Here is an 18,866-nt window from a genome sequence, read left to right as displayed (position 1 = left end):
AATTCAGAGGCCCGTTTCAAAGAAACAAAAAAGACAGACAAAAAAAAAACGTGTGCAATGCGACTGCAATTACTTTAATGACTCTACTAGGTCACATAACAGAAACAACATGGTGGATGTATTACTTGGAAATTTCATTTATACTACCCATATGCATACTATAGAATGTACTATTTTAAAGGTTTTGAAGTTAATTCAAATTCAAATGTAGTACCTACTCAGACATTTCGGACACACCAATTGTCTTAACAAGTGAGTCATTGAATCATTCATTCAAATGATTTGTTCAAAACTGATTCATTCAGGGACAAAACAAGTATTTTTATGAGTCTATGAATCTTTCATTAGACTAATTTGTTCAAAAACTCAGATTCATTCAGTAATGAAATGTGTTGCTCTGAGACACGCAATGGCTATACTGTGGATTTTTTGGAACTATTTTTGTTGGTGAAATAGAGCAAAAATCGACAATATTCTGAGAAAATATTCTAAAATATAATTAATCTAATATTAACTTCTTGTTTATTGAACTGTTACATAAAATGAATAGGCCTATCACATTTGCAATCATATTCGGGAAAACAGCACACTGGATTGTGTGGTATTGCTTATACTATATCCTGTCATAAATATTAAAAACAAGAACTTTTGAATTTTGGGGACATTTCTATTAATTTTGGTAGCATTTTTGCTCCAAGCTTCCTTTAATTTCTTTCCCTGGTGTGTGTGCAGAATTATGTTTTTCGAGCTCAAGCGGAGACCCCTTCTGTTGCGAGGCCCGTTCAAGTGAAACGAGTGAAACAGAGCAAAGGCCACTACTGGTTGCAAAATGATGTAACATCTGTCGATTTTTTTTTTTAGTTTACACTCTAAGCTACAAATAAAGCAGCTTCAATATACAACACATTGTAAAATACACTTTAACAATTCAGAATTTATTTAAGTAAAATACATTTGAAACATCCAGTAAAATTATATTTCAAATATTTACTGCATTTTTTTCTTTTCTTTTTTTCCTTTTTTTTTATATATATATATTTTTTTTTTACAAAAGTTATCACAAACTGTACACATCATAACAACATACATAGCGATCGTTTTAGTTGTCTGGTGCAAATATGACAAAAAATCACTGAGAAGCAGTTCATCAATAGCTCCACAAGAAATCATCTCAGGAAGTTGAGTGCTAATCAAAACAGTTGTACAATTTTTAGAAGCCATTACACAATATATGCAAATTGTGTATAAAGTTATTCAAGATCACGAACCCATAGTACAAACCAACCACCAAACGATCCATAGAAATGCACTTCAACAAGATAACAATTCAAAGAATTCAAGTATATACACACATGCCAGCACTGGCAAGTTAACTTAAATAAAAATACCTCTCAGATATAATAGGAGTCTACATTTCTAAACCATATTTAATGTACTGGTATCAGCATGCTACAAGAATACTTAATCTTTGTTCTTTCACTCTGACTGAGCTCTGGGGCAGAAGCACTGTCTTCATGTGCAAATCAAAGTTAACAGTACACAGCCGTTTGTGTAATTGCCATGATTGCATTATTACTTAATGGACACACCAGAAACCACTCAGAATACCAGCTTTAAAAAGTTAGGAGTGTTTACCATGGTACCATGATTACCATGGTATATCATATTATTTGCATACTGACTGAATAGATGCTGGATGATTTCACTCAATGAATACTAATTCTCTGATATAAGAAAACTCGACTACAACACCTATTAATCAACAGGCAAATTTATATTGTCCATTTCTTTTTAAATGACCACAACATGTGAATATTGTATCAGTTGAGCCTGTAGTTTGTGTGGTTGGCAGTGCTTCACCTGTTATTTCACAGTTGAGAGAAAGAAAGAAGTTTCAGTGGCTTTAATTGCTTTAGATGTTATTAATTTGGTTAAAAATAAAAAAAATTCCCCTGAACCAATTTATCCATGACCCTTTATGAAGAATGCTAAACATCTTAAAAAAAAAAAAAATTCATTAATGATCCATCAACTTTGATTTCCTTTTGACTGTCATCTAAAGATGGATCTGCATATAATGTAGTATATTAGCTTGATTTAATTATTTATAGCACCTTAAAATAATTACACACAACTTACTTACAGTGTGCAGTGCCAGACACCATCACATTTTAATTTACTTTGTCTAGTTTTTCAGGCACAATTATGTTTCTTGCTAGTAGTAGTTTCAGAAATCATTGCAAAGGCAATATATATTTTTGCCTGTAGGCACTGACAGTCCAATAATACATCAATAACTCTAGGACTGGAGAACAGGGGTGGAAGAGGGATGATTGATTCATTTTAGATTTGAGAATTTGATGTTTGGCAAGTGTTTCATATATTTAAAAAAATCTTAATGTGAATTGATATAAATATTATCTTGTATGTTGATAATATTGGGCATAATCAACAATTTTATTATGATGTTTGTGCTACTTTGACTTGAGATAACCATCCTTCTAAACAACAACAAAACACGCTACATCTTTGGCTACTGTCTAAGTCCCTTTTGAACATAATTTAGTTTTTTATTTAGTTTCTAATTCTTCACAAAAAAAAAAAAAAGAAGAAAAATTTAAGTTAACTTTTAGTGACCTTCCAAAACATTTGCCTGCTAGATTTCAGTGCCTTTATGTACAGTAGGCCTATCTCTTTTATTATATGTCAATACCTTCTTATCCTGTGGACATATACAGTATTACAGCTGAGTAATTGATTCTTTTCCATTTATTTAACAAATTTGAGACGTTCAAGTTCAATGAGCATATCATTAAATATTTATTAATATATCATTTAATTAAGTTTGATTCAATTTTAATGTCTTTAAATCAGTATACCACAACAGTTTTATTCAAATAAAGATTCTTTAGAAGCATCAATTAACAAGCAAATGCTTTCACGTGATTGTTTTTCCATACCAAAAAGGTCTTGATTTCATATTCAAACACCTCTTCTTTTCACTCTCCTAACCCTGCCTCAAATTTGTCAAATATTTTCACCAGACAGGAGATTATGTAACTGAAACGTTCAAGAATATGAAATGATAAGCACTGTCATTTCATGTGTCTGTAACATGTCATAGCATCATTATACTGTCAAACAGCAAGAAGCTTCACATTATTTCACTGTCAGCTTCAAAGTGACCTGAAAACTATTGTTTTAGGAGCTCATAAACTCAGCACCAGTAAAAGCAAAATGTCAGAGAAATTGTGAGATTTGGATACATGATTGTGTCTGTAGCAGGAATACCAGTACTGTTTAGTCCTTTTTTCAAATTAAAATGCAACATTACAGGCTATAACTAGAGAAAAATATACCGTATTAATTATACAAACCAAATGTGTTTTGCAGTTAGGATTGTGTGGATTCCAGGATATTATGGGGTCAGTGGGGGTTTTGGGGACGGACATGATCGTTGACTCTCAAAACTGGATGCTCTTCCTGGCCACTGCAGGGACAGATGAGACCAAAATATTACAGAAGAGTAGTTTAGGACATATTAGACTTGAGTGCACTTGGCATCTGGATCTGAATGAGCCCAAAGCACCACATCAGGGCTAAATCTACATAAAATTGGCCCTATTTACACCTGGTATTAAGATGCGTTTTTGTCTGTTACATGGTGTTGTTATCTTATCATTAACATTTAATAAAACTTGCAAGTCCAAATGTTTACATTTTGCATGGCATAAAAACAGCATAATATTCCATCACTTTCCTTATGGGCAAGTGGCATTTGCGCTAGGGATGCACCGATACCACTTTTTCCAGAACGAGTCCGATACTGTAATTTTTGGTACTCGCCGATACCGTAACCGATACCTGTATTTTAAATGTATTGGTAGAGAAACCAAAATAATATAAATCGTATTATTTGGCTAAGTTAACTTAGTTGGCTAAGTTATTTTCATGCTTAATAAAGCCTGCTAAAATGCTTTGTATGAACTTCTGTTACTTTCACTGTTCATTTTGCTCTGTCATATTTTATCTTTCATTTAACAGTACAGCACATATTTAGAGCTGCTCCAGAAGGGCTCAGTGTTGAGGATTGGGTCAGATGTACAAATGTTTAGACACAAGTGAAATATCAATTATTTATTCCAATTTTGATACTACAACAAAAACTACAGTAGGCTAATCAATCAAATGTGAAAAAAACACTGCATATTCATTACTGTATAAATTAAATATAGATGGATCTTTTTATTTAGTCAATAGCAGTGAGTAATTTATTTCTCCTTTGTTTGATTGAACATTAAACAATGTTTGAACATTAAAACAGAGCAGCATGTTTATTAAACTGCTGCCCCTTTAAGACTGAACACACATACCCCATTTGAATACACTGTCTACGTTCACTTGAGATATAACCGACTTTGTTTACTAGGATACTTGCCAAGACAGATGGTTTTACATAATTTTGTGTGAATTCGTCCGTTCAAGTGCAAGACGTAAAAGACAATTCAATTCAGTATTCGCGCACTGTCTGATATGTTGGTTTTCTGGGCACGCGCTTTGGGATGTTTGTGTTGGAACTTCTTGTATGTGACACTTCTTGGCCTGCAAACATCCTTTAAGTAATAATGTAGGGAACCACTCGTTATACATAAATCAGGTAACGGTTCATGTTTTACTTACATATACAATTTAGTTTTAATCCAAATAACACGTACTGAGTGAACGATCAGCAATCAAGAGCATTCAACAGAAGTGCGCTCAAGTGCCCTCTCTCTCCTCTCATCAGTTAATGTTAATAACGTTAATAAGCTACATGCCTCGTTTTACTTTCTTTGCCATTGACATCCGACTGAACTACAAACTTTCCACTGACGTCTGTGAAAAAGGGATGCGCTTGACCAGCTTGTGCGTCTGTCCATTGCACATTTTTCTCTTATCAGCTTGCGCTCCACAGCTATAGGTGTTCCTATATTTAATTTAATATTCCACTAATAAGATACATTTACTTCATAGACAGCCTTCTTTTTTATCCCCATTATCCTCTCTGTTGTCAGTGTTTCTTTGTCTGGACACAAGTGTACAAACGCTGCCTGGTATCGGTTGTTGGTATCGGAGCATTTTTACGAGTACGAGTACATGAGCTCAGTATCGGGACCGATACCGATACCGATACTGGTATCGGTATCGGTGCATCCCTAATTTGCGCCCTGCTTTCTCCTCGGATTTCTAGTCTCTCACCTCACAAAGTGCATGCCAGTGGGTGATGGGCTTGCGTGGATAAGCTAGCATTTCGTTCCAGTGGTCCCTTCCAAGACCCTCTGCATCCGGCCCTGTCCTGCACACCCCTATCACTTCATTGTGTCCAACTCTGAAAGAGAAACAGATCGCAAGACTTTGTTTTAGAAAAAAGTTTTCATTGGTGAGTAGCTTGCTAGCCTGAAAAGGAGGTATATTTTAGATCCAGATGCAAAATAATGGTTAAACAAAGACTAAGGAAACCAGTGGAACTATTAGCGATCATACTTGATCAATAGGACAATTGCATAAATGCTCCCACATTCATCAGCATATATATTTCACCTCTTCATGGTTTTAATGGCATAATTTGTCTTTAATTACAGCGTAGATGCTGTCTGTCTGGTTTAATAAAGGTGCACAGTAGAGTTTTACAAAATCAGACTGTCACTGAATGTTCTCAATTAAGATGTTTGCTGCAAATATTTGAATAACAACTGCCAAGCATGTTATCTGACTTAATATTATATTTATCATCATCTTTCATGTCAGAATAATTTATCTTCAGCATGTTGTACGTTTGCACTGGTATAGGCTCTAGTATCGCCGTGACCCTACATTGGACAAGCGGTTTGGAAGATGAATGGATGGAGGTTTTGAATTTGAATGGTAATTGTTTTGATATTATCTTAAAAGGCAGGGACTGACCTGTCGTAATCCATCACCGTGATTGACAGGCTGACCTGCTCCACGTTCTCAGGTGGGATGTCAAAAATGATGGCCTCATTATAGACGGGGTTGAGTGTGTTCTTCTTGGTGGTTGTCTTCCGCTTCTTCAGTCTCCGACCGTCACATATGAGGGAGACTTTAACATATGGATCTGTGGGGGGGAAAAAGCAAAGCGAATAAGTTTGGAGCTTTTCAGATTCAAAACACACAAAAAATAAGCTTTATGAAAAAAATTCCATCATATCATATTCCACAACCAAATTCTTTTAAGACCGTGGTAATATTTTATGCATAGAAGAATTACATTTACATGTATTTTCTTTTTAGCTGTCTTAACCCTCATGTTCTGCTTGCGATCTGACAGACCCCACAGGCGTTTTAATATCTCAAAATAACATATTTGCATTAATGTGTCAGGTTGATGCCTCCTCTTATGCAAACTGATTATGTACAAAATGTTAACTTAATAACATGCATCATATGTCCTCTATGACAAATGTTACAGCTTTTTGGGGTTGCAGAGACCCTATATAGGCATAAAACAAAATGCACTTCATTTTCACATGAGATTTTCTGATTTACGTACACACTGTAGAAGGAAACTCTTGCCAATAGTCTAATTGGATTTATTTTATTTTATTTTTCTACAATACATTTTTGTATTTAAAATACTAATATATTGGATACCAGTGACATTTTTCTACCTTGCGATACAATGTTAAAGTTTCAACATTATTTGTCTATATAACATGAGGAGAAAAGTGGTTAAAACATTACAGTTATTATTTTCATCATCATTTAGGTCAGGGGTGTCCAATTCTGCTCCTGGAGGGCCACTGTATCCTTCAATGCTAATTAAATACACTTTTGACCCATAATAAAAACTTGCAGTCAAGTGCAAGTTCATGTAAAGGTGCTGTATGTAATTTTTAGACTGTAGAAAAGCATAAAAATACCATAATATGTTTGCAGTTCTTTAGCAAAAATGCTAAGTGCATATTCTTTTTTTCTCCGAAAAACAACTCTACAGCCAGTTATTCTACAGTACTTCGAATGTGCGTTCCGTGTCAGAATGTCTGTTTTTGTTTTGGTCCGTGAGATCTCACCCACTGCCATTTACCCAATAGTAGTTGGACTCCCCATGTTGCCAGTTGGCAGAAAACACAGCGTATTGCAGCCATGGAAGCCAAAAAACGAACTGGGTCATAGACTGCAGATTCTACCCGACCTAAAAAGCCTCGGCATCCATCTAAAAAGCTCTATGACCAGAGGCAAATTAAAACGCGGATAAATCAACTTATAAATGTACGGTGTCATACTCGTCACCTTCCATTGTCAATTGCGCTAATTCCTGTTGCATATCCTCAATCTGGCAACCTGCATAAGCTTTGAGTTGAGCTTTTGAGGAGGAGGGGGCGGGGAAAACAACTCTAATATTTTGAATTTAGACTGCAGTACCCATTTCAACCACTAGCTGTCAATTTTACATACTGCACCTTTAAGTAAATTAACGAAACTTCAGTTTTAAGTAGATTGGACCCCATAAAACTAAGAAAATACACGTTTAGCAATTGTGTTGCTTTAACTCATTTTAATCACATTTAAGTAAATTTAACATGCAGCAAATCTCAGTTTTACAGTGTGTTTTGGGGTAGGTTGGAGAGAAACTGCAGGACATTGGCCCTCTATCGGAGACGGATTGGACACCCCTGCTCTAAGTCCCCAAACATTAAGATGGTAAAGTCGTTCTCGACAGATTATGAGGGTTAACACTGACCAGAGTAGCCGGTTATGTCCATTGCTTTTAGATTGCGACATTTGATAACGGTGAGGGTCATGCGTCCAGCCGTGGGAAGATAGCAAAGGGAGTACATAATTTCACCCAGATCCACACTCTCCTGAAGGAAGGAAGGAAGGAAGGAAGGAAGGAAGGAAAGAAGGAAGATAGGAAGGAAGGAAAGTTAGATATAAAAACAAATAGAAAACAAGTAGATTTGACTGTATGATGCCAAGAGATGCCTGAAGCAATGTCTGCACATAACTTTACAAAATATTGATTAAAAGATCTGCAGGTATCATCCTTTTAGCAAATATTGTAATATGATTTTCCTCTTGAGAGTCTCTTCAGAGAGCCCTTATACGACTTCAAACAAAACCCTTATTTACTGACCAAATAGACTTCTGTTTGCCTCGCTGACAACAACTCGTAGCATGTGAAATATTGGACTAATGTTTGCCCATCAGGTCTAAACCTGATCTACTCTTTATTAGATCTAGAGAGTGGATATTTATCTCCTTTAAAAACTTTAGCGGAAAAAAAAACAGTGACTCAGAAACAAAGTTGTGTACAGAAATATGGCTCTTCTAAGAAATTGAGCTGTTTCCAAGAAGACTTTCATAACGGCTGTGTTTGTGTGGAAGTGTTACTGTGGGACGTATGTTTTGGGTGGCTGGTTCTTTTTCTCAGTTTTGAATGAGACAAATCTAGCTTCCCTGACCTTTATTAGCTTTGCAGAGGTGGTAAAGATTATTCTAAAAGGCCAGTGTGTATTTTGGTATTTACAGCCTCTCAGTACTGGAATAAGACGGCCATTATTCTTTCAAAGGCAACTAAAGATAGTGATTAATCTGTCCAAGTAAAGATTAAAAACAGATTGCGTAATAGAGAGAAACGTACATACTTAATCACTGCCATACTGTAGTTACTGTGTTTAAATTTCAGGTGTAGCACATGCCTATTTTTTAGCCCTCCAAATCACATGCCTTTTCCAATACCATAGTCTTATTTTTACACAGTTTCTTTTTTTAAACATAGTGTTTGTGTTCTGAAGGAATAACATTTAATTCATATTTCATCAAATGTATTAGTTTTACTCAATTTTACTCTACAATTACACTACACAAGTGTCTTGTGCTCATCAGAGGTTGCATTCATTTGATCAAAATACAGTATACATATTGTAATAGTGTGAAATATTGCCATTTTAAATAACTGTTTTCTATTTTATTATATTTTAAAATAAAATGTATTCCTTTGATGCAAAGCTAAATTTTCAGTGTTTCATTTTGTCTTCAGTGCCACGTGATTCTTCAGAGATCATTCTAATATGCTGTTTTAGCTTTGAAAACAGATTTTAGTGGCAACCGTGATTATTATTTTTTTCAGGACTTGATGAATGCTGAAAAAAAGACAATAAAACATTCACACCTTTACATTTACTGTACAGATTTAGCTCAAGCAGGTCAATGTCTGACATTTATTGAATTTTTTTTCATTGATTCATTTGAAAAATATCATTAATTCTAGATTTTTTTTCTTTAGTGTGATATTAATATCTTGTGGTGCACTGGTTTTTTTCTCATATTTTCACCAACAATATATTTTAATTCTCATAGTCATGTTGTGCATTTCTTTATTCAGTCTTTATGTTTTACATTTTTGTCAGAAATTTTGTTGACGAGATTAACCCCGATGTGGTACCGCCTCTGTGTAGTCTGATGTCAAAACCCTCTCTGTCACATCCTATCCTCTCTTTCCACATCTCTTGTTATCCGCACTACAAATGCTGAGTACAGAGAGCCACGGGCTAGTTCAGGAGTCACGTCTCCTATTGGCGTTCGTGTCCGAAACAATTCACAAATCTTTTTGGGGCTATAATACCCTTCCTGTTTTGACTGTCCAAGTTCCCCTCCTCCAGATCTGAATGGCCTTACCACCGCAGCAATGTGCTCCAAAAACAAAGAACAAAATTAGACCTCCAAACGTCAGAGTAAGATAAAATAGAGGGTTTCAGTGTGCAGTCGGAAGTGTAACGTAGCAAGCCTGCAATCTATGGCTCCGACTATTTTAGGAATTGAGAGTTACTAGTTTCTTTACACAGTCGGGGGCCTAAGAGCAGCTGGTCTGGTTCTGAGTGTCGGTTTTTGTCCCTAAAGGGCAGTTGTGATACTCTCATAACTGAGAACAACAGGTCGAAAACTCGCACTGCTGTTCCAACACTACACATCAATATGTTTATATTGTAGCTATGAGGGAAAGCCATAGTAAGAAATAACATGAGAGTGATCCAAATGTTATAGCAAAACACAAGTAACTTGACAGGTGCAGATATGTCAACCACACAACAGGAAAATGAATTAATATGTTGAAAACAACACAATCATGAAATTAATGAGCCTGAAAGAGACTATTGCGTCAAACAAGTAGGAGGAAGAGATTGCTTTTCCCAAACAGGAATGACTCACCACAGAATCTCTGTGGTGAACAAAATGAAACGCTGTCACCATTCACTTTTATTTTTCCAGCAGGAAGCCGGTGGAACGTCATTCTTAATGCAGCTGAATCACTGTACGGACGTGGGTATGACGGGCAATGCCTTTAACCTCTACAGATCGTCTAGTTATTGAAAAAGTGTGCAGAATACCACTTAAACTAGAGTTTAATGTTCCAGGTCCTGTTTCACTAAGTACACAAACCTTTTTTCTTTATCCTCCAATCAGATATCTTGAAGTATATTCTCAACATAAAGATAAACTTCTCAATATTCACACAAAAATGACTTTCATTCTATGATACAATTGAAAAATTCTTCAAATATCTTCTTTGTTCTGCAGAAGAAAGTCATACAGGTTTTGAATGACAGTGAGTAAATAATGAATTGTTTGGTGTACTATCCCTTTAAGAAGTGCTGTCCTTAAAAATCCCCCATAAATATCATGACTGAAGCAGTTACATAAGCTCTGATATATTAACTGAGGCATAATGAGTGGGTGTCATTATCATGAGGGCCAATCTGACTAAGAAACCTAAAAAAAGGGCGGAAATTGCGAATGTTCTTTTGTCATAGTCCTGAAATGCAGTGCCGGTAACATTTTTTTAATTGTATTCTGAAGTCAGTGGGACGGTAGGACAAACTCAATTCCACACCTGTTGTTTGAAGGCTCTGGCTTGATAATCATGCTTCCTGTGGGTCTGGAAACTGGCAATTGGATCTATTTTTGGAAGGGGTATGTGGGTGCCCTGAAAGGGTGAGTCAGTTTGGAGATGAGCTCTCCCCCACACCTGGCTTTACATAACAGATCGATCTATCTGTTAATGAGATCTTCACACTCATGCAGTCAATTTTTCTGTTTGGTTTGAAGTGTATGACCAGTTAGTACAGATGTGAATACAACTGTCCTTGTTCTTTCGATGGTATAATAGACAGTTGTTGGCACTAGTAATACTTAAGCCATAGTTTTTAATATTTAGTGCATAGGAAGATGAATTGGAATGACAGGAAGAGGAATTTACTGAAATGTACAGGTTCTCAATTTCAAAGAAATTCAGAACATGAGTATTGAAGTATTCCTCCACCTTTTTCTATCTATCTATCTATCTATCTATCTATCTATCTATCTATCTATCTATCTATCTATCTATCTGTCATTCTATATGATCTATCTATCTATCTATGTACTGTATCTGTCTGTCTGTCATTCTATATATTGTTCTATCTATCTATCTATCTATATTGTTCTATCGTTCTATCTATTCTGTTGTTCTATCTATTGTTCTTTCATTCTATTTATCGTTCTATTATTTTATCGATTGTTCAGTCGTTCTATCTAGCGCTCTATCTATTGTTCTATCATTCTATCTATTCTATCTATCATTCTATCGTTCTATCTATTCTATCTATTCTATCTATTGTTCTATCGTTCTATCTATCGTTCTGTCCATTGTTCTATCATTCTATCTATTGTTCTATCGTTCTGTCTATCTATTGTCCTACCGTTCTATCTATCATTCTATCTATCATTCTATATATCGTTCTATCTATTGTTCTATCATTCTATCATTCATTCTTAAACCTCTAAGGCTTTTTAAACAAGACTTTCTTCTTGTCAAGCCATCATTCAGAGCTTACAGTTTAACGTTATATGAATTTCTTTGAATTTCAATTAATTTCATTTCTATTTCCTTACGTTCACATTTGAATTTCAAGTCTGCATCCTGTTTGCAACCTGTTTGCAACAATTCAAATTCAGAAATTGACTTTAAAGAAAGTTCATTTAAAAGGCATTCTCAATTCAACTCTGAATGACGAACAACCCTGCCAGAATCTGGTCTTATTGAGGTATCTGAGGAAAGTATGAATTATGGTTTCTATACGCACAAGGACTGAACTTACTGTAGTAGCTGCAAGGATGTCCTTCCAAACCACAGCTTCACGGGAAAGGTCAGACAGCTCAAACAGGTTGTCAACCACCACCTCACCAATCATGTCATGGCTTGTGAAGCGGTCAAAGTCGTACACGCTGAAGTGCAACTTGCGATTGCACAGCTCACTGTACTCCACAGGGAAGCGGAACGCCTCGTCGAACATGGGGTTGAGCGTCTTGCGGTGGACCCTCGTCTGAAACTTCTTTTTGCGGTCTGGAAGCAGGTAGATCTTCACGTAAGGGTCTGAGGTGCCTGTGAAGTCTTTGGCCGGCAGATCCAGGGCCTTTAGAATGCGAACCATAAGAGCTTGTTCCTCATAGTCGTAGCTGAGGGCAAAGCTCAGCTTTCCGCACGTCTCCACCGGCTCCTTGTTTCCTTCTTCAGAGTCCACAGACTTCTGCTTGTACAGCTCAGGTTTGATGCGACCGATACTGACTGTAGAAGACTGACGCACGGGTAGAGTGTCCATGGTGAAGTCCACACTGGTCACATTCATCTGCCGCGGCAGGTGTCGGCGGAAAGAATTGTGCCTATGAAGAAGGAGAACTTTTATAGTTACTTGTGAAAAAATGTATTAAAAAATATTAGTTTGGTCTTGCACCTTGTGTTGGGGAAATTACTCTAAAACTATACTAGTCAAACTGCTCTTTTAAAAACTTAGAATACAAGCTACTATCAAAAAGTAGCTAAGAACAATGCATTTTAAAATATAATCAAAGCAGTATTTATGAGGGATTTTGAATGAATTGAATCAATCAATCAATGAGGGTGATAGCATTACATTTAAACAGATAAACATTAGTAAACACAATAAAAAAGAATATCACTGAGGCACTTGAATCAGTGAATCAATTTGATTATTTTTTTAATTAAATAATTTACAGATTCATCTAAATTAAGTGACTCACTAAAATGAATGGGAACTATATACTGTATGCAAGAGAGGATGTCACTAGTGAAAAATGTTAAGTTAGTAGCAATGCTTCTTTTAGTTATAGTTACTCCTCAGCACTGGAGTGGACAACAAGAACTTTAGTATGAACCCTTTTCACACACTGTGAGGACGCGTTTCCACAGTTATCAACATTGCAAATCTAGTAAAGTTTTTCATATATTCATTTTTATTAAATTGAATATAGGCTTACATAACTGCTGCAAGGGTGCTTTTACTACAACGGCTGAGGGAGTGATGGCAGATTTCTCTTCATTCTCTCTTCTGACCGCTGTTATCAGTCAATCTATTTTTGCTGTCGTCTCTCGATCATTCACCGCTAAATAAAGTTGACTGTGAAGACTTCCGCTTCTGAAAACCCCGGAAACGTGGAAAAAGGGTCCATCGTGTTCCTCTTCAAACTTTTTTATTCCATTTTTAGCAACTTTTATTTTGTAGACTTCACAATAGAAAATCAGAATAGTTAGGCCTGGATCTTTTTTTTTTCTTCTTTTTTTTTTTTTTTTTTTTTTTACTAGAAAACCTATTTTGAACACTCGTCTTGACTCCTGAGGAAATCATGGTTCTCTACTTATCCTTGGTGTTTCCTAGCAACTAGCACCTTTAGGATGATGACAACAAACATATGACAATGACAGTGTGTTAAAAAAAAGTCATGGATTGTATCATTTAACTGACTTGTGATATACAAATTTGCTAAATTCTATGATTAATATATTTGTTTTTCCAAATGAATCTTTCCACCATTTTTCTCACTTGGTCTCTTATCATCACTGTCAGTCTGTCTATCTCTCTTTCTACTTTGTCCAACTCTGTCTATCACCTGCACATTACGCCTTGCAATTTGCACATACATCCCAGAACAATGTGATGATAAATTAAAGAGAGACAGAGTAATTAACTGCTGTCTTTCGTTTTGAAGAGCACTTCTTTCAAAATCCAGTATTTGATGGCAGTGGTTCTGAAATATCTTGCCAAGTGTAATGAATGAGTCTGCGAGTCAATGCCAGAATTCACAATTTGTATTTCTACTCTCCCATAAGAGATTACAGAAGATGAAAGAAAAGGTGGAAATGTTCAAGTCTTATTAGCCAGTCACCTGTTGCAGAATACACTGAACTACAAACTATCCTCTCAGCTCAATTGATCTTGGTTTTAGTTCATGTAAGCTATCTAACAATAGTGTTTTATCATATTACAGCAGAAGGCAGTTAATTTTTGCAGGCACGAGTATCATAACACATGCTCATGCATAGCTAAATTGTGCATTCTTCAATAAAAGCTTTTGAGATATAGCACTATAGAAACAAACCTGAATTCCAGCTTAAATACTAAAGGCATTTAAATAGATATATTACTTTGATATGTGGGAAATAATGCACTTTATTACAGCACCCAATGGGTTGTGGCTGCAAATCGTTTCTAAGAAATCTTCACTTGAGGCACTGTAAAACAGTAAAGAGTTATATAATATTAATAGCATTTCATATATCCTCAGTTTCTTCCCCAGAAAGCTAAATGATTTAAAAACCTCTTAGTAGTGCATTAACTCGTTAGCAACAGTTTAACTATCCTCTCTTCAGTCTAGTTCAGCTCACTTTAGTGATCAACCTACCATGAAATGACCATTTCAGAGAAACTAGCTTCACATTTGAGCCTTTTTTAAAGACTTTAGATCAAGGCCATCATCTCATGGCATATTGGCCTATTTATTATTTAATTACTATATTTCTTCTTAGAGTGAAAATAGACAAGTCAAAGTGATGTACTTCCAAAGTGATATAATGGAAGTTATATTAGAGGAATGATGGAAGAATAGAAAAAGAAAAAAGAAAATGTGCCAACAAGTACACCTAAACGGTCTTTCACATTGACATTTAAGCAGCTTTATTTGGCCTTTCCGTGCAACTCATTAACATGAAGACACCTCATTTGTTACGCTGCATTGAAGTTTTTTAATGATATTTCTGTAGCTTGTCAATAATGGATTCTACGAGGAATTGAGCACAGCTGTTCCTCCTTTCCCCAGTCGGACAAACAGTCGCAGCATGTCAGTGCAACACTAATTACATCCCTGCTTACTTTAAACACGGTGCCACGCGAAACAAAGAGAAGAAGAGCTGATTGTTTAATTGCTAAGATAACTTAATGCTGTTGCCATGGCAATGTGACACTAGGGCTCTGATTGGTGGGCTTCAGTGATTAATGGGCGTGTGCAACAACCAGGAGATGTGCCATAATCCTGTCAGCGGGGTAAATATGTGAAAATAAGTGAGATGTGATAATAGTAACACCAAAATATAGAATAATTAGAATTAGAAGCCCTAAATAATTCCCATTAATTGAAATGCTGGACATTATTATTATTAATTGTTATTGGTAAATTGTTAATTGTTTAAAATATGGACTTTTTGTTTTGTTTTTGAAAATGTGCATATTAATTGTTAAAATTTGGCCGAAATATAGTATATACGCTGTATTTTTCTTTTGTTTCTATAAATATATAAATGCTCTATATTGTACATGTTTGTGGGGCTTAATCTACTGCCTTGGCTTAGATCTGGTTGATTTATTTCTAGCTGGAAGTCAGCCATGAAAAACATAAATGTGGATATTTCATAAATAAATAAAAATAAAAATAAAAACAGCTGCTCTGTCATTTCCTGCATTTAAAGGCACACACTGATAACAAATCATTCAGTATGTGTTTAACATTCAGTAAAGGCAACCCTTCATAAGCACCAAGTAAATGTTCTGTTTTCCAAACTAGATTTGAGTTAACTCGAGTATTAGTAATGAAATGAGTATCCCTCGTCTATAATGTCATTCAACGTGCAATCAAGCATCAAAAGTAGATGTAATTCATGATGTAATTGGCGCATCACCTGGAGGACGAGGTAGGTTCAGTGGTCTGCCTCTGGATTTTGGCCTGTTTGGTAAGACACCCACGCAGAGCCTGCTGCACCTCAGCAGGGATGTCTGGTGACGTCTGGCTGATCTTCATGGCCGCCTCCAGGATCTTAACCGAGCTGCGGCCATTGACCTTCACTTCTGGTACCTTCCTCCTCTTGTCGTCCTCATCCTCTTGCTGGACTTGCGATGGCTGTCTTCCCACCATTGCAATTGCCTTGGTCTCAGGATGAGGAGAAACAGAACGAGACAGTGGAGGTTGGGCCGGGGGGGCCTCAGGCAGCACCCCCGGCGGGCAGCGGTCAGCATTGGACGAGAGCGCCTTGCTTCTCCAAATGGGCCAGCACAGCTTCCAAAAGACAAAGAGTGAGACTACCAAAAGGGCGAGCCCACAGAAACCTACGACCACAGCTAGGAGACTTACAGAGATGTCTACAGGCAACAAGAGGAAGAGAGAGAGCAAAGAAAAAGAGGCAAGTATGTGAAGATTGGAAAGAGATAGAGTGTGTTGAGGAGATCATAAAGAACAGAGGGTGAGGGAAAAGGAGACGAGGATAGGTAAAGAGATAAATGAACACCAGACGGGCAGACAGAGAGCACCAGCAGCAATAAATGATGCATGACAGACAAACAGGAGAAAGAGGGAGAGAGAAAAAGAAAAGAAAGAGAGGGCAAGGTATAAGAAAAATAAGACTGAAATGTGAATTAAGTTCAGAGTCATTTTGCTCGCCTTTTCATGCAACCAAAGTTAATATAGAATGAAAAATAGAGCATAAAAAGTAAATTCACAGGCACTCAACTAACCTGATTCAACTTTTTTTTCTTTTTTGCATAAAACATGAATTATGTCACAGTGTTGATGCTGAAAAAGGCCTCCTAATGAGTGGCACTGTTGAACTGTCACGTGTTCAACGTGCAAGAGTTTCAGCTGCCTAATGCACTGCGCAATGCAACACATAATTATAGTTGTTTGGTGTATTATGGAGTGAGTTTTAACACCATACTGCTAATGGTGATACTAACCAATAAGAAATGAGCTACAGGGATGGAATCAATCTCATACATGACCACCACCCCCTTGAGATGACTGTACAGTGATAACATATCATCTGCATCAGCATGTGGTCATTTCATGTAATTAATTTCTGGCTTCTGCAGCACTCAGGGCCATTATCACACAATATAGCACAGCCTGTACTGTCTGATATGTTTTGAAAGCTGTTAGCCTATGACATAGGTATTTCTGTATTTGTTTCATTTTCTCTGGATTGCATATGTAAAACAAAACATACTGACAGATTTAAACCGATTTCCACAATGAATTCATGCACAAAATGTCCATAGTTTGCAGTAGTGTTACTTGCTCTAATTTGCACAGTTTACAGATAGGCTAAGTTTTAGAAACCACTTTCGTTAACACTTTATTTTACAGTGTCCTTGTTACACGTCACATGTAGTTATTGTTTTAATAACTATAAAGTATGTATGATTACATGCGACTAACCCTAAAACGAACCCTAACCATAGTGAGTACATGTAGTAAGCCCTAATTATTATTACTCAGTACTACTTAAAAAGGAAACCTTAAAATAAAGCGTAACCCTTCTTTAATTTGTTGCCAACAAATTCCCTGAGTTACAAACGTTGTAACAAAATGTGTATGCACGTTTCTGTCGATTAAATGTGTGCGTTATTTTAACGTCTCAGTTTGTCGTACAGTTATCCATTTACTGTGATTTTATCGGGAAAACTCGCGAGCGAGTAAACGAACGGAGTTTCAAACTTGTTGCGCATGATACGCTACAAGTAGAACCGTTTCCTGATGTTATGCTGGCTGATTTCAGGTAATATAATGAATGTTAAGAATGTTCCTGTGACTGCGAGCGAACTATTCAAACTTTCAGTGCTCTGGATCCGTGCACTCGTGCTTTGAAAAAGTTTTCTCGTTAACTGGCTAACCAAAGTTCCTGGAGAAAATATGTTTGTGAGAGGATGATAGAGCGTCGTTTATGTTAAATTTACCTGAACTTCCTTTACCTGGTATGTTGCTCTCCAGAGGAAATATATCCGCGCATTTTTCCCGGTCGACGTGCCCCGCGAGGCACAGCTCCGTCACTATTTGGAGAGCCCTTTGGCACAGGCTGACGCCGTCCTCTGTGCGGACATTCATGTCTTTCCTGTTAATCCATTGTATGTTGGACGATGCGTGAGGGCGAGGGTTCATTGGGGCACCATGTGAGCTGCTGAGTGCAGCTGATGCGTAAGGGAATGGAGAAAGAGTGACGCGTTCAAGTCCATGTCCTCCGCGCAAAGGCGCACCAGATTCTTTGGCGCAGTGGAACATTGTAGGGGCACATCTACACTGCCCAATAGGAGACACGCGTTGTCTAGAGAGGGAGGATCATACTTTCTCATTATTTAGGAAAAAACAAAGTTCTTATACAGTAGAACATGGATTTGCTTTATCATAAAATGACAAAGAGACTGAGCTGTACACTACTTACACTATGTTGTATTGTCAACAGTTATTGTCCATGGCTTTCAAACTTGTGATGAATCCGTAAAGCTGTATGGCTGCAAGAATTACAACACACACACACATATAATTTATATATATATATATATATATATATATATATATATATATATATATATATATATATATATAAATATATATATATATATATATATATATATATATATTTATATACTCGTCTTGCAGTTTAAAATTGTATATCTGTTTATCAATCAAATAGTTGTCAGATAATTAACTGTACCTGTCTTAACATCTGTGCACACATTCTTCTTTTAAAGCTCTTTAAATAAGTTTTGCTG

At 36.4% G+C, this 18,866-nt stretch overlaps 1 protein-coding gene across 4 annotated transcripts; it reads right to left on the bottom strand.

Annotated features, from left to right (window-relative positions):
- Positions 1–914: 914 nt before the first annotated feature.
- syt10 (synaptotagmin X) lies at positions 915–18,375 on the bottom strand (the record flags this gene model as incomplete). Of its 4 annotated transcripts, XM_082166259.1 has the most annotated exons (8): positions 915–1,860; positions 3,378–3,490; positions 5,239–5,368; positions 5,944–6,115; positions 7,742–7,862; positions 12,138–12,699; positions 16,007–16,463; positions 18,069–18,375. In XM_082166259.1, the coding sequence occupies 7 exons, from the start codon at positions 18,373–18,375 to the stop codon at positions 3,419–3,421; spliced, it is 1,821 nt and encodes a 606-aa protein (XP_082022385.1). In that variant the 3' UTR covers positions 915–1,860; positions 3,378–3,418. The 4 variants fall into 4 exon arrangements, with proteins under 4 accessions (XP_082022385.1, XP_082022384.1, XP_082022387.1 ...); XM_082166258.1 differs by having other exon boundaries at positions 915–3,490; XM_082166261.1 differs by having other exon boundaries at positions 915–3,490; positions 18,012–18,344.
- Between the last annotated feature and the right edge of the window lie 491 nt (positions 18,376–18,866).

This window comes from Leuciscus leuciscus, assembly GCF_965113295.1.
Source record: "Leuciscus leuciscus genome assembly, chromosome: 4".
NCBI classification, from domain to species: domain Eukaryota; kingdom Metazoa; phylum Chordata; class Actinopteri; order Cypriniformes; family Leuciscidae; genus Leuciscus; species Leuciscus leuciscus.
This window is presented reverse-complemented; position numbering and strand designations above follow the sequence as displayed.